General features: G+C 46.4%; 1 protein-coding gene across 4 annotated transcripts in view; it reads left to right on the top strand.

Moving 5' to 3' along the window:
- The window catches only part of OSBPL10 (oxysterol binding protein like 10), a 313,330-nt gene that overhangs the window by 109,522 nt on the left and 189,880 nt on the right, over positions 1-13,928 (top strand). For all 4 annotated transcript variants that reach the window (XM_040479982.1, XM_040479984.1, XM_040479985.1 and 1 more), the window contains exons 2-3: positions 2,085-2,260; positions 5,223-5,302. In XM_040479982.1, coding sequence (XP_040335916.1) covers positions 2,085-2,260; positions 5,223-5,302 — 256 coding nt within the window. The remainder of the gene's footprint in view (positions 1-2,084; positions 2,261-5,222; positions 5,303-13,928) is intronic.

Below are 13,928 nucleotides of genomic sequence, written 5' to 3' on the forward strand. Positions count from 1 at the left end.
GAGGGCTGGCATGACCATCAAAGGTGGTGGAGTCAGCCGAGCCTGGCTGTTGGATTTTGAGTTTCTTGAGATCTCAGGAGATCTATAAAATGGGGATGATAGTGTGTAATTGTTAGGTTACTGTGAAAATGAATTAGATCAGAGGGTTGTAAACTTCCTTGGTCTGTGGTGCTTATAGGTTAAAAAAAAAAAACCCTTATGTTTCATTTATTAACTAGTTGGCTCCACACCACTTCATACATATTTATGTTCTGACACCTGGGTATTTGAAGAAAAATCATAAGTATAAAAGGAGAGATGTGTTTGTTTCTTAAATCACCACAATTTCTTGAGGATGGCGTGTGGGCGCCCGCGGGTTCCTGCGTGGCTTCCCAAACCTTGGGGTCGTATTGGGCACTCTGCTGCCCTCTTTTTTCCTGTTCCACATTCATCTTTGCGTTTTACCCCAGCACCTGCTGAAAACTCAACTTTGCAGAGATACGATGTCGTTGCAAGGAATGTAGTGCAACCTAACTTGGAAACTGGAGATCGACTGGTGTTAGTAACACGCACAGTAGCTGACCCGTGTTGAATATTGCCGTGTAGCCCTCAAAAACAAAATATTTTTGCAGTGCCTCTGTGAGGTCACAGTAGTGACCCAGGTGCCTTGGTGCCTGGCTTGGAAACCGGAGTCCCATGGGGCTTTCTTGCCCCTTCATTAATTCATTAAGCCGATGTTATTAGCCAAGCAGCAGGCACTGTGCTGGGCATGGGGAGGACACCACCGTTCTGCTTCCAAGGAGTGTCGTCTAGGGGGGGACACTAGAGGCGGAATTAGAGACTCCGGCCAGTGTAGACTCCCACCGGGGCCAGTCTGGGAAGGGCGGTTTGAAGGTGCTCTGGGACCTTATGGGAGGAGTGTTGGAATGTCACGAGGTGGTTTCTCAAGTGGGTGGCCCTTGAGTTGTTCCTGAAGGCTGAGAAGTTAACGTGGCAAGAGGGTGAAGGAACTGTAGCCCGGGGGCGGGGGGGCGGGGGGAGTGGCATTCTGGGCAAGTGTTTTTCAGACCGTGGCGAAGGACCTGCTCTTCCACCCCTCGGTCGCGTTGTGGTTGAGTCATGACTAGCATGCAGTTTGCCTGTGCTGCGTGGGCCACCGGAATCTGTGGACCACACTTTGGGTAACTGTTCCAGACGGGGGAACGGCATGAGCCAAGGTCCTGTGGTGGGAGACAACTAGGAGACTCCGAGGAAGGAGAGCCGGTAGGAGTGGAGCAGAAAGTTAGAAGGTGGAAGAATCAGCAGGGGCTGTGGTGAGCCTCTAGGCCCCAGGAAGAGTTGAATCTGCAGTGAAGACCTTTCCGTCCTGGTGGAGAAGGGGGAGTTGTGATTACTTCCTAGGTGACAGGTTGAGAGTGTAAGCAGGCCAGATGTTTGGCTACGAAGATCCGCTTGAACGATTGAGGCAACTTACGGCCCGGCGTTGTGGCCTCCCAGAGCCGAGGGAGCTCTTGCCAGTTGGCGTGAAAACGATGCATTAGAAGGGCTGCCGGAGTGTGCCTGGTGGCTGCATGAGCGCCCCCAGGTCCCCAACAGGGGCCTGGATCTCCGGCTCCTCGGGGTTACCCCTACCACTGACGGGAAGCTCGAGGCCCGGCTTGCTGTTCCCTGGGTGTCAAACAGCCTCTCTTCGAGGCTTAGAGAATTCTGGCTGTTCCCTTGAGGTCCTACGGGGTGTCACCCGAGTCTGCGTCCCATTCCACCTGTTTGCTTTTTTTTTGGTTTTTGTCTTCCGGGTCGTTTGGAGGTTTCCTGTGGCACCCGCGGGCACCAGGCGAGGCAGTGGGCATGGCACCAAGTCCTGAAGGGAGCTGGCCCTCGCCTTGCCCCCGGCGGCCTGTCATAAGCGCCCCTTCTGACTTAAGAATCGGGAGCGCTCTCCCTCCTCACGCGCTGACTTTTGGGGGGGGGGCGCCAGGAGGGACTTTGGGTCTCCGCCCTCCCGAATCTGGAGCCTTGACGTTGACTCGAGGCTGAGTTTCCTCCTTTGCCGCGAGGAGCGGGCTGCAGAAGAGAGAATGACGCGCTGTGGTTTCTCCGCACAGGTACTTTGTGCTGGATTTTGAGGCCGGCATCCTGCAGTATTTTGTGAATGAGCAGAGCAAACACCAGAAGCCTCGGGGAGCCCTGTCTCTGTCTGGAGCCATAGTGTCCCTGAGCGACGAAGCCCCCCACATGCTGGTGGTGTATTCCGCCAACGGAGAGATGTATAAACTGAGAGGTACGTTCTCCTCCTCGCTGGCTTTTCAGACCGGTCTCCGGGCTACGCGCATAGTTACCATGGTGATGGCTCCCGGCTTTTGTTTTTGTGTTTATTTTTTTTTAACGTGTATTTACTTTTGAGACAGAGAGAGACAAAGCATGAACGGGGGAGGGTCAGAGAGAGGGAGACACAGAATCAGAAACAGGCTCCAGGCTCTGAGCCATCAGCCCAGAGCCCGACGCGGGGCTCGAACTCACGGACCGCGAGATCATGACCTGAGCCGAAGTCGGCCGCTTAACTGACTGAGCCACCCAGGCGCCCCTGTTTCTGTGTGTTGAATCTTAATTCTTTGGATTGTTTCACATCACCTTTAACAGTTTGCTATGTTTCAGGGCTCTGTGGTGACAGACACCCCCTCTCTTATTTACCCCTGAGGTGGGAGACACAGCTGACCCTAGGAATTGCTTGTCTTAAGTAACTGAGGAAGTAGGACAGACAAGAGGTGAGTGATAGTAAGGCCAGCTCAGCTTTCGGATCTCAGATTTTTGTCTTAGTTCGATGTATATCTTCTTTGACCTTCTACTGCGGTCCCCTGTGGGGCTGTATTCGGAGGACAAAACAAGCCTTTCAGGGGTCATCGTGCCCTTCCCTCAGGATTTCTCTAGAACACCTCTTAGTGAATGGCCCCTTCACTCCAGTGTTAAAGCCTGGTGAGGAAGCCATCTGCTTGCTGTTGAGTTAATTTCCTTTTTGTTTTTTCCCCCTTTCTCTTTGCTTCTTGAGAACTGAAGTCTGCTTAGCGTCTTCATGGAGGCACATTCCCCAGGGAGCCCGCATTTAGCCAGAGCTACAGGTCCCGCCACCCCCAAGGCACATCCATCCTCCAGGTTTTCAGCAAAGCCAGACTTGACTGTAGCAGTGTAATTTGATTGCCAGATCATTCCACCCAGCATTCCATTACAGTTGCATTGCCAGAAAAATTGTCCGTTTTCTTCTAATGACAGAACAACAGAACAAAAATCCAAATGCACATATTGGGGGGCGTGTGTGTGCCTATGTGCGCACACACCCCCGAGTGAATGTTGTTAGGGTCTGAGGAAGGGTAGTACTTGTATATATTACGTGTTGGGGGTTGGTTGCTAATTCTGCCATCATACATTTTTTTCTTTGCCCAAGTGAGGGCTCAGTAGGCAGAAAAGGCCCCTTTTTATCCCTCCTTGACCCCAGGGAACTGATCATGACAGGTCAGCCTCTGCAGAGCCACACTGAGGGCTGACTCCGTGCCTCCGAGCCCAATTTCGTGGTCTTACCTTCAAGCTTTCTACCAACAGATGGAATAAGCAAATGTTTCTTTGTTGTCTATATACAAGTCTTATTTCAGAACCTATAAAACAATCCAAAAGCCTACGAAATAAAAATGCCTTTAGTTGAGAAAGTTTTTCAGTTTTCGGAAACGCAGTAATAAGATTCATGTTCTCTTTGGAGATTCATGCCGTGCGCGTTCCAGCTGGCTAGATTTACGTGGTCCTTGATTTCGTTTTGTTGTTCATTGCTTAATAAATTGTTAGAGCAGAAACAAAAGCAGGTGAAAACCTTAATGGCACTTCCCCCCTGCCTGTGGTTTATAAAATGACACAAACCCACACAAAAGAAATACCTGACTAATTTGACAATTGAGCCATCTCATTTTGCCTTGTAAGAGTTGATATTATTCTCAGGATTATTAAACCCCAGGGTTTTTTTTTTAAGGGTAGTTTTAATAGCAAATATAAAAGTTTTATTATATGCGTGATATTATCGCAAGGGCTAAATTTAGCTGAAAGTTAGCAACTACGGAGAAGGCAGGATAAGTTTCTGCACATATCTGGCTGGTCCTTGGCTCATCCCAAGAGGGGTCTGGGTATCGGTTTTCTCATCGCACATCTCACGTCCATGTAGAGTTGAATGAATCTTGATGTCCATAGATGCGCGGCATTTCCTAAGGAAAAAGACTCTAGTTTCTGCAGATTCCTTTGGAAGTCAAGTACATCTGGTCTACCACCCTAGATTTCTTCACCCAAAAGTTCAAGCTGAGGTTCCAGGGAATCATTCTGTTTTCTGCCCAGTCAACATTTATGTAATGTCATTTTAAACGATTTATGCAGTTAATTATGCAGCGAAATCGATGATTTAGATTGTATTAGACCCTGTTATGTACCCATGATAGTCTAAGAAAACAATCTAGTTGATTTGAGACATGGGAGTGTAGATGAAAGATCATGACCATACAGTTGACTTGTATTTTAATGTCTCTTTGGGGGAACCTGAAGCAGCATTTGGTATCTTGTTCTGTCCAATCATGATATGAATCATTGAGAACACATATTAAAATAATTCAATTGGATGCTTATTTCGTAGGTGCTAATAAGTTCACGGTACAAAACTGATAACAACCAAAGGCCCTGGAAAACTATACTTCGAGCCTAGAGGCACTTAAAAACAATCACGTTTTGGGGTGCCTGGGTAGCTCAGCCGGTTAAGCGTCTGACTTCGTCACAGTTTGTGAGTTCGAGCCCCCGCGTTGGGCTCTCTGCTGTCAGCACAGAGCCCTCTGCAGATCTTCTGTCTCCCACTCTCTCTGCCCCTCCTCCGTCTGCACTGTCTTTCAAAAATAAACATTCAAAAAATCATGTTTTCCCAATGACTTTTTTTTTTAGGAGGGTAAAAAAAAAAAAGGCAACATTTTTCTGATAACAGCCCTTGCAGAGTACATTTTTAAGTGGTTTAGGAGGGAATTTCCTGTTGAGATTTAGTGTAATTTGGTTTTTTTTGGTGTAAGCACATTCTGTTTGAGAATATTATGATCTGCCTTTGTTTTACCTTCTCTCCCTACCTCACTCCCTGGGCCTCCCACCCCTTGGGTGGGTGTAGAAATAGGTTGGATACGTTTTGGAACAATCTCTGCAAATGTTTTTTTTTTTTTTTCCCCCCTCTATTTTAGCTGCTGATGCAAAGGAGAAACAGTTTTGGGTGACTCAGCTTCGAGCCTGTTCCAAATACCACATGGAAACGAGTTCTAAGGTAAGTAACCACGGGGAAGCAAGGAGGCATTGGAGTAATTCGAATAGCTACCCTTTAGCCCAGTTATCTGTTTCTTTGGGGAAACTGTTTTTCATGTTATTTTCAAGTTACCCACTGTAAGGGAATTCATACCTGTCCTGTTGCATTTAAATGTAGAGCCAAGAGGGAAGTAGCAGGATTAAGCTTGTGGGTAGAATGAAGAGGCCTACAGACCCCTCGTTGGAACTGATTCTGGAAGGATCCTTCAGTTGCTGTGCGTGCTGTCCGCGTAGGCAGCTGTTAATTGGCCTGTTGAGAAGCTGGAGTGGGTGATTTCAGCGTGGAGGTGTAGCAGTCAGATTTGCCGTTCACGAGGACTGGTGGTTGTCATTGATCCTTAAAACCCAGACCCCAAACTGAATATTCTGCAGGGAGCTTCAGCGTTCTAAGTGTAAAAACGTTCTTGGGTAATTTGGCACGCAAGCATGAATTCTTTTCTCCAAGGGATCTGTAGGAGATGTTGGATCACCAAGGTGGGAAATAGGAGGTAGGCATTTTCAGAGGTTATTCGGAGGATTTCATTAGAAATCATTGGAATACAGGAAAGGATTGCAAAATAAACTTATTGAGGGCAATAAATATTGGTTCAAATCAGTGCTCAAAGGACTTACCCCTTTAAAAAATTTTTTTAATGTTTATTTTTGAGAGAGAGAGAGAGAGACAGGGCATGAGCAGGGGAAGGGCAGAGAGAGAGGGAGACAGAATCTGAAGCAGGCTGAGCTGTCAGCACAGAGCCTGATGTGGGGCTTGAACCCACGAACTGTGAGATCATGACCTGAGCTGAAGCCGGACACTCAACCGATGGAGCCACCCAGGTGTTCTGGGACTTACCCCTTTTTATATCATTAATTCAAATTTAGGTACGTACCCGATGGCGGTTTGCTTCCGCATTCCACACATCCAATAGAAAGACCCCCATGCGAAACCTCTGATACTTCTAATCCTATAACCAGTCGGCTGTGTTGCCCAGGGCCATGGGAAATGTCTTGCTTGGTTACACCTCCTCCCTGTTCTGCCTCTAAGTACAACCTGAAAGATTTCTTCACGGTGATTTCGTCTGCTGTTTATTTTTCTTTTAAGAGACTCTTTTCTTTGACTTGGCTTGCCGCAGATTCACTCATCCTTCCTGACTTACCCCAAGCAGCATCTGGGTTACCGTAGGTAGGGCCCTACTTCTAAAGCGCTTTTTCTCTCTGGCTTGTTTTATTTTCCAAGAATTATGGTAGGAGTTCTGGACGCTTCATCAGTATTTTATAAATGCCTAGGTTAGGGCAGTTTAAAAATGCTTTTCTTTTTATGCGTGTCTTTTTACTTTTTTATAAAGGAGAACACAAGGGCATAAAATAAAAAGAAAATCTCTCCCTCCATTCCCACATACGCTCATTAGAGATCATTGCCCTTAACATCATTCGAGTAGATTAGTGTTAGTATGTACATCTGCATCTGTATTTTTTACACAGATGGGATTGTATCATGCATACAGTTTTTACCTTTTTGGCTTTTAGAAAAAAAATACGTTTTGGAGACCTTTCTTTTTTTTTTTTTTAATTTTTTTTTTCAACGTTTATTTATTTTTGGGACAGAGAGACAGAGCATGAACGGGCGAGGGGCAGAGAGAGAGGGAGACACAGAATCGGAAACAGGCTCCAGGCTCCGAGCCATCAGCCCAGAGCCCGACGCGGGGCTCGAACTCACGGATTGCGAGATCGTGACCTGGCTGAAGCCGGACGCTTAACCGACTGCGCCACCCAGGTGCCCCAGGAGACCTTTCTTATTAGACCTGTGGCATGTACTGGAGTCTTAGGATTGATTTTCTAAGGAATGAATATCAGTGCTTTAAGTCCTCTACTGATGGACATTTAGGTTGTTGCACATAATGCTGTAATAAACATCGTTGTACACTTAGCTGTGTATGGATTTAGCATATGTATCCTTTGCCTGTCATTCGTATTGTAGATCTTTTCTCCCAGTAGGTCACCTGTATTTTGACTTTGAATACATTTTTTTTGCTATGTAGAATATTTAATTTTTGTGGTCAAATTTTTGAATATTTTCATTTTTGGCTTTTGGTTGTACATCATGCTTATTAGAAAAGGCTTCTTTGTTCTAAAATCATGAAAACAGGGGTGCCGGGGTGGCTCAGTCTGTTAAACCTCCGACTCTCGATTTTGGCTTAGGTCACGATCTCACGGTTGGTGAGTTCAAGCCCTGCAGTTGGCTCTGCACTGGCTGTGTAGACCCTACTTGGGATTCTTTCTCTCTCTCAAAATAAATAGATAAAAATCATGAAAACATTCTTCAGTGTTTTCTTCCTGTGAATTTATAGTTAAATTATCATGTTTAAATCATTCATTCATCTGGAATTTCTTTTGGATGTAAGAATTGAGGTAGGGAAACCAATTTTAAGTGCATTGATGTTTAGATGAATCACTGGAGACCAGGAAACGTAAGGACCTCATAATGGTGGTAAGAAATAGGAAGCGAATTTGAAGATTCTCTGAAGGAGAATTTGATTTACTCTGATGTAGTCTCTGGGCAGTTTCAGGAATAGAGATTAACCTGTTAATGTAGAACTCAAATAAATAATAATTTAGATGGTAGGGCCTGTAGGATTTCTTGAGACTGAAGGTGAGATCCCTAACCGTCACTCATTTGTAGTGTAGCTAGTGAATAATAACTTTAAAAACTTAAAACAGACCTGGTTGTTCAGCAGAGGCATTATGAAATCCAAGAAGCTCCTTAGGCAAGAGTTAGTGAAAATGAAGTTGGGCTTAATGTAACAGTGAACTTGATGTCCAGTTAACGGTGGGACGGCTACTTACTTTGCATCGTGGTTATTAGGAACATATGCTAAATAAGCCTTCTCTTCACTCTGTTCTTTCTTCACTCTGAGCAGGTCAGATCCTTCCCCAGTAGATTATAGAGAATATTCTCCCTATGATTGCTTGGAATCATTGCCTTTTAAAAACTTTTTATCTATCTATGTATCTATCTATCTATTTAACGTTTGTTTATCTTAGAACGAGTGAGGTGGGGCAGAGAAAAATGGAAACCTAGGATCTGAAGCGGGCTGTACGCTGATGCCTGATGTGGGGCTCAATCTTCTGAGCCATGAGATCATGACCTGAGCTAAAGTCAGACACTTAACCGACTGAGCCGCCCAGGCACCCTGAAAACTTTTTACTTAAAATCAAGTGTTCCCTACATGCACCCCAATGTTTATAGCAGCACTATTGACAATAGCCAAAGTAGGGAAAGAGCCCAAATGTCCACTGGCTGGTGAATGGGTAAAGGGGTGCGTGTGTGTGTGTGTGTGTGTGTGTGTGTGTGTGTAGTGAGAACTGCAGTTTGTGTGTGTGTGTGTGTGTGCGCGCGTGCATGCGCGCGCGCGCACACACACACACACACACACACACACTGTGAGAACTGCAGGATAACTGTATTCATAGAGCCTGCAGAGGGCTTCCCAGAGGACCTGTCCAGCAGCTCTTGAAATCCAGACTTGTCTCAGACAATACCCGATGATGTTTCCCCTAATCCAGAAGTGAAATGGAAAAGACATTTCCTAAATATGCCTAACGTCCGCTTTATTCAATACTAAGGACTGCTTTTTATTCAGAAATTACATTGCTTTGCTTTTTGAGGGTTAAAATATTCTTTTTATTGTAGAAGATATAGAGTACTGACTTATTGATTGCCTTTTTTAAAAAATTAGGTTTATTGAGGTGTAATTTACATGAAGTGAAATTCCTCCTTTTTAAGTATAAAATTTATTTTGATAGATGCATGCAGTCATGTAACCATCACCACAATTAACATTCTACTGCCCCTCAGAGTTCCCTCGTTACCCTGTTGGGGTCGATTCCTTCCCCTCCCCGTGAGCTCTAGGCAGCCACCATCCATTTTCTATGTGTAGTTTTGTTTTTTCTAGAATGTTCTATAAACTGACTTGTACAGCCTTTCATATCAGACTACTTTCACTTTATGCAGTGCTTCTGAATTTCATCCATGCTGGTGTGTCAGTAGTCGATTCTTTTTAATTTTAGCTGTATTAGTGGATGTGTGGTACTTTTTGTTCTTAATATCTTTTTCAAGAATCAAAAGTGATTACCAATCCCCAAATTAATTTCTAAATTCTCAGGTTAGGGGCTCCTGGGTGGCTCAGTTAAGCGTCTGACTCTTGATTTTGGTTCAGGTCATGGTCACAGTTCAGGAGATTGAGCCCCAAGTTGGGCTCTGTACTCACGGTATGGAACCTGCTTGAGATTCTCTCTCTCCTTCTCCTTTCTCTGCCCTTTTTCCTCTCATGCACGTACATGAAAACTTCCTCTGAAAAAAAAAAATACGCATGTTACAAAATTTCTAAATCTGTTCCTGGATTTCAGAAAACAGTGTTAGTTTTTGAAATCTAAGGGTGTCACATAGGTTCATCTTGTGGTCTCTGGTGTTATTCGAGGTACAGCTGCAAGGGTATGAGGCGTGTCTGCCTCATACACGACCAGAACAGTGACTTTCCCTGCAAACACCAACAACAAAGCAAAACATCTTATTTTTGATGGGGTACAAAAATTCAGGCAACATAAAGCATTGATTGGAAAGTGTTAAGAGAGAGCTGTAAGCAACGGTTCTCGTGAGAATTTACTTGCATGTGACTTTGAAGTATCAAATGGAGGGGTGGGTGTCTAGTTTTTATCAAGTAGTTGGTGTTCGGAGACCCCTAGGATTAGGCATAGTGGTGTTATGGGTACCGCCATAAGCCTGACCATGGGAAAGGAACGGTTGACGGAAGTGATGATGTTTATTGTTATTATTATTATTTATTTATTTTAAATGTGTATTTTTGAGAGTGAGCGTAGTGGGAGAGGGGCAGAGAGAGACACACACAGACAGACAGACAGACAGAATCTGAAGCAGGCTCCAGGCCCCGAGCTTTCAGCACAGAGCCCGACGTGGGGCTTGAACTCACAAACCGTGAGATCATGACCTGAGCTGAAGTCGGACGCTTAACCGACTGACCCCAGTAATGATGTTTAATACTTTCCATGTGGGTGACCATCCCTCAGGATCCTGTTACCCTTCACACTGGTCCTGTGACAGGGGTAATATCTCCATTTTTACATACAGAAAACTGAGACCCATTGAACCTAAGCAATAGGCTCAAAGTCAGATAGCCATTAAGTGAGTAGATGGTGACAAGAGGCAGAGTTGCTAAATAGGCCCCCTCCCCCTCATCCCTCGTCCTGGTTTCCTGCTAGGTGTTGATGGGAAGGTTGGGGATGGTGTTCTCCTGCCATGAACTCCCATGTTTTATAACACTTGAGGGGACAGCTCTGAATAGGACACCTGTAATTTTTATATACTCAAGAGAGCCCTTCCCCAGTCTTTTAAATAGGTCTCATTTCAGAATTTTTCAGTAACTTTGCTTGAACGTAACTTTGGCCTTTCGCACTACATTTTGTGCTGTAAGCTTCTAATGGTGAGCACTTTGGGCAAGTCCCCGTGAACTTTGAATGAAAAGCATCTCCTGACTGAGCATACACGTGTTTCTGCTCACGACATTCTGCTTTAGAAGAAATATTGGGGAATGCAGAGTGAGAGATCCTGCCTTTTTTTAAAAGTTTATTTTGAGAGAGGGCGGGCGGGAGGGAGGGAGGGAGAGAGGGAGGGAAGGAGAATGTGAGTGGAGGAATGGGGCACAGAGGGAGAGAGAGAATCCCAAGAAGGCTCTGAGCTGTCAGTGCAGCACCCGATATGGGGCTCGGTCTCACAAACCATGAGATCGTGACCCAAGCGAAATCCAAAGTCCGATGCTTAACCGACCGAACCACCCAGGTGCCCTGAGAGGTCCTCCATTTAAATCCCACTCTGCTAGTTATGTGTTGAGTGTACCTGCCCAGGTCACTTTTATTTCCTCTGATCCTCGGTCCTCATCTTTGAAATGGTATCCTCTGTCTCCTGAGGTGGCCCTGTGGGCCAACAAGGTAATGCAGGTGAAAGCCGGCTGCTCGCTTGAAGCAGTCCATGGAATTAGGGGCTCAGGTGCTTGTGCTCATTTTCGGTAAGACTGCTGCTTGATAGTCCCCCATCTCGGCCACCCTCGGCGCTTTGACACCATCCTCAAGAAAAGCAAGTATGCTTTTTAATCTATTTGTGGTTATGTGAATGTCATTTGCAAATAGCCATATCCGAGAACTCGGGGTCATTGAAAATTAGCAGAAGTCCGTATTTCCGGATAGGGAGTTGGAGAAACTTCTGAGTGATGCTGTTCTCAAGTTACCTTTGACCTGTGGGATAATGAGGACCATAGTCAAGTGATTAAGAAGCATTTAAGGACATTCACAGGGCACCTGGGTGGCTCAGTCGGTTAAGCGTGCGACTTCAGCTCAGGTCACGATCTCGCGGTCCGTGAGTTCAAGCCCTGCGTCGGGCTCTGGGCTGATGGCTCGGAGCCTGGAGCCTGCTTCCGATTCTGTGTCTCCCTCTCTCTCTGCCCCTCCCCCATTCATGCTCTGTCTCTCTCTGTCTCAAAAATAAAATAAAAAAAAAAAAGCATTTAAGGACATTCAGATTCAGATTTTGAAGATTTTAGTTTCCTTGGCCGTTTTTTTATTTTTTATTATTTATTTGTTTATTTATTTTAAGAGAGAGCATGCATGCAAGCAGGGGAGAGGGAGAGGGGGAGAGGGAGAATCTCCCGCAGTATCCACACCTAGCACAGAGCCCCATGGGGTGGGAAGGGGGGGGTGTCTTAATCTCATGACCTTGAGGTCATGACCTGAGCCAAAGTCAAGAGCTGGATGCTTAACACACCGAGCCCCCCAGGCGCCCCTAGGTGTACATATCTCTAAACACTTTTGTGTGCGGGTAAATGGAGATCACATGACCACATCTGTAGGCGCATCCTTCCCCTCTGTTTTTTGGACGTGCACAGAAATCACTCAGATCTGTTTTTTGAGCAGCTTACCTCTCCGTGAGGATGGACCGTAAGACCAGGCTTGGGTCACAGGCCTTTCTCTGTGTCGGGTTGTTTTATCTTTAAAAGGACTGTGCGAGTGTATTGCCATTTCTTAGAGCATTTCTGGGATCTACACTGTTTTACGTCCAGGCAGCAACTTGCCCTTCTGTCTTGGCCACCTCTCGTTTGTTCTTCCTTGCTCTGTCTTGTTTCCTTCTAGATGGGAAGTTGAGGAAAGAAAGGTACATCTTTCTTGGTGACTTACCTGTCCAACAACATCGAAAGTGTGGAAGGTTTTTCTGATCTGTGGGGGAAATTAGGTAAGGAAATGGAGAAATTCGAGGCATTTGAAGGAGTTACACTGCCCCTTGTATTTGAAGTCCTTCCTCTGGGTCCTCAGGGTCCCGGGCCCGATGCCGTCTTTGTACTTACTACTTTGGGCTTCCAGAGACCCCCATTCCATCCGAATCCTCCCCTCGATCGTGTGTCCCCTGAGAGCAGACACTGACGACCACGTTCACTTGAGACGGTGGGTCCCAGGGAATCTGTGTCTGTCGGGTGTTTGAAGACACCGTGGTCAGATCAGAATGGTGCGTGGTTAGAGCTCCTCGCCTTTGTTAGGTAATTCTAAATTAAAATGCAAATTTGGTCATGGAGGAATAGGATTGGCACGGGGTTTTAAATTCATTATAAGTCTTAGGAGGTCTTAGAGCAGTGAAAGCTGCGGAGTTTCAAGGAGCGTATACGTCAATATTCATGCCAGAAGCTGCCGAAATCGTAAGTATTTTTTTCCCCATCCTCGAAAATGATAGCTGACACGTCAGTTCACGTGAGCTTTTGTGGCGTTAGAGCACAGTCTCCTCCGTCGTCTCTGGGACGCGGACAGCCCTAAGGGTCGGGGATGGGGGTGCAGTTCTTCGGAAGCTAATGCCGGGTGAGGACCTGCCCACGTCTACACAACCTGCAGCCTCCCCCTGACAGCTGACCCCCGCGAGGTAGTTCCTAACTCCTGTCCTCTGCTTTTTCCATGATGCCTGGTACTCCCCAGTGATGGAGAGGTTCAGTCGTGGTTTGATGGGACATGGGATGATGCGAAACGAGGAGGGAGAGTCATGGGCTGGCCTGGCAGAGGCTGGTGCTGGGAAGAACATTCTCTGTGGGCGCCCTTGTGCCCTCAGGGCAGTGTGCTTCGTGTCAGGAGGCCCTGCCGGTGACCCTGGTGGCTGGCTTGCCAGGTACAGAGAACCCTGTCTTGGGGACGTCTGGAGACCTCATCTGGGGGAGGCGTGGGAATGTGTGGACTGCTTCTGGGGGAATTAGAAGTCTTGTCCGTTGAGGGGTAGTTTGGGAGGGGAATGCTGACTTCGTGTTAAATCCACGGCCCAGTGTGAAGAGGAAGCAGATTTGGAGCCGTTGTTTGTCAGCCATCTCTGTTCCTGAAGGTGAAAGACTAGAACTTGCCTGACTCTCTGCCACCCTGGGGCGTGAGCCAAAGGGCTTTCATATCTTGGTTAGGCTGCATCACAACAGGAAGCACCTGCTTGCTGAGATGAACCCAGTGACATCTGTAGAATCTGGCACCACGCGGCCACAAGGGACGTCAGATGCCATCTAGTCCAGCATCCCAGCCCC

The sequence above is a fragment of the Herpailurus yagouaroundi genome, unplaced genomic scaffold (assembly GCF_014898765.1).
Source record: "Herpailurus yagouaroundi ecotype Mexico unplaced genomic scaffold, PumYag 159, whole genome shotgun sequence".
In the NCBI taxonomy this organism is placed as follows: Eukaryota; Metazoa; Chordata; class Mammalia; order Carnivora; family Felidae; genus Herpailurus; species Herpailurus yagouaroundi.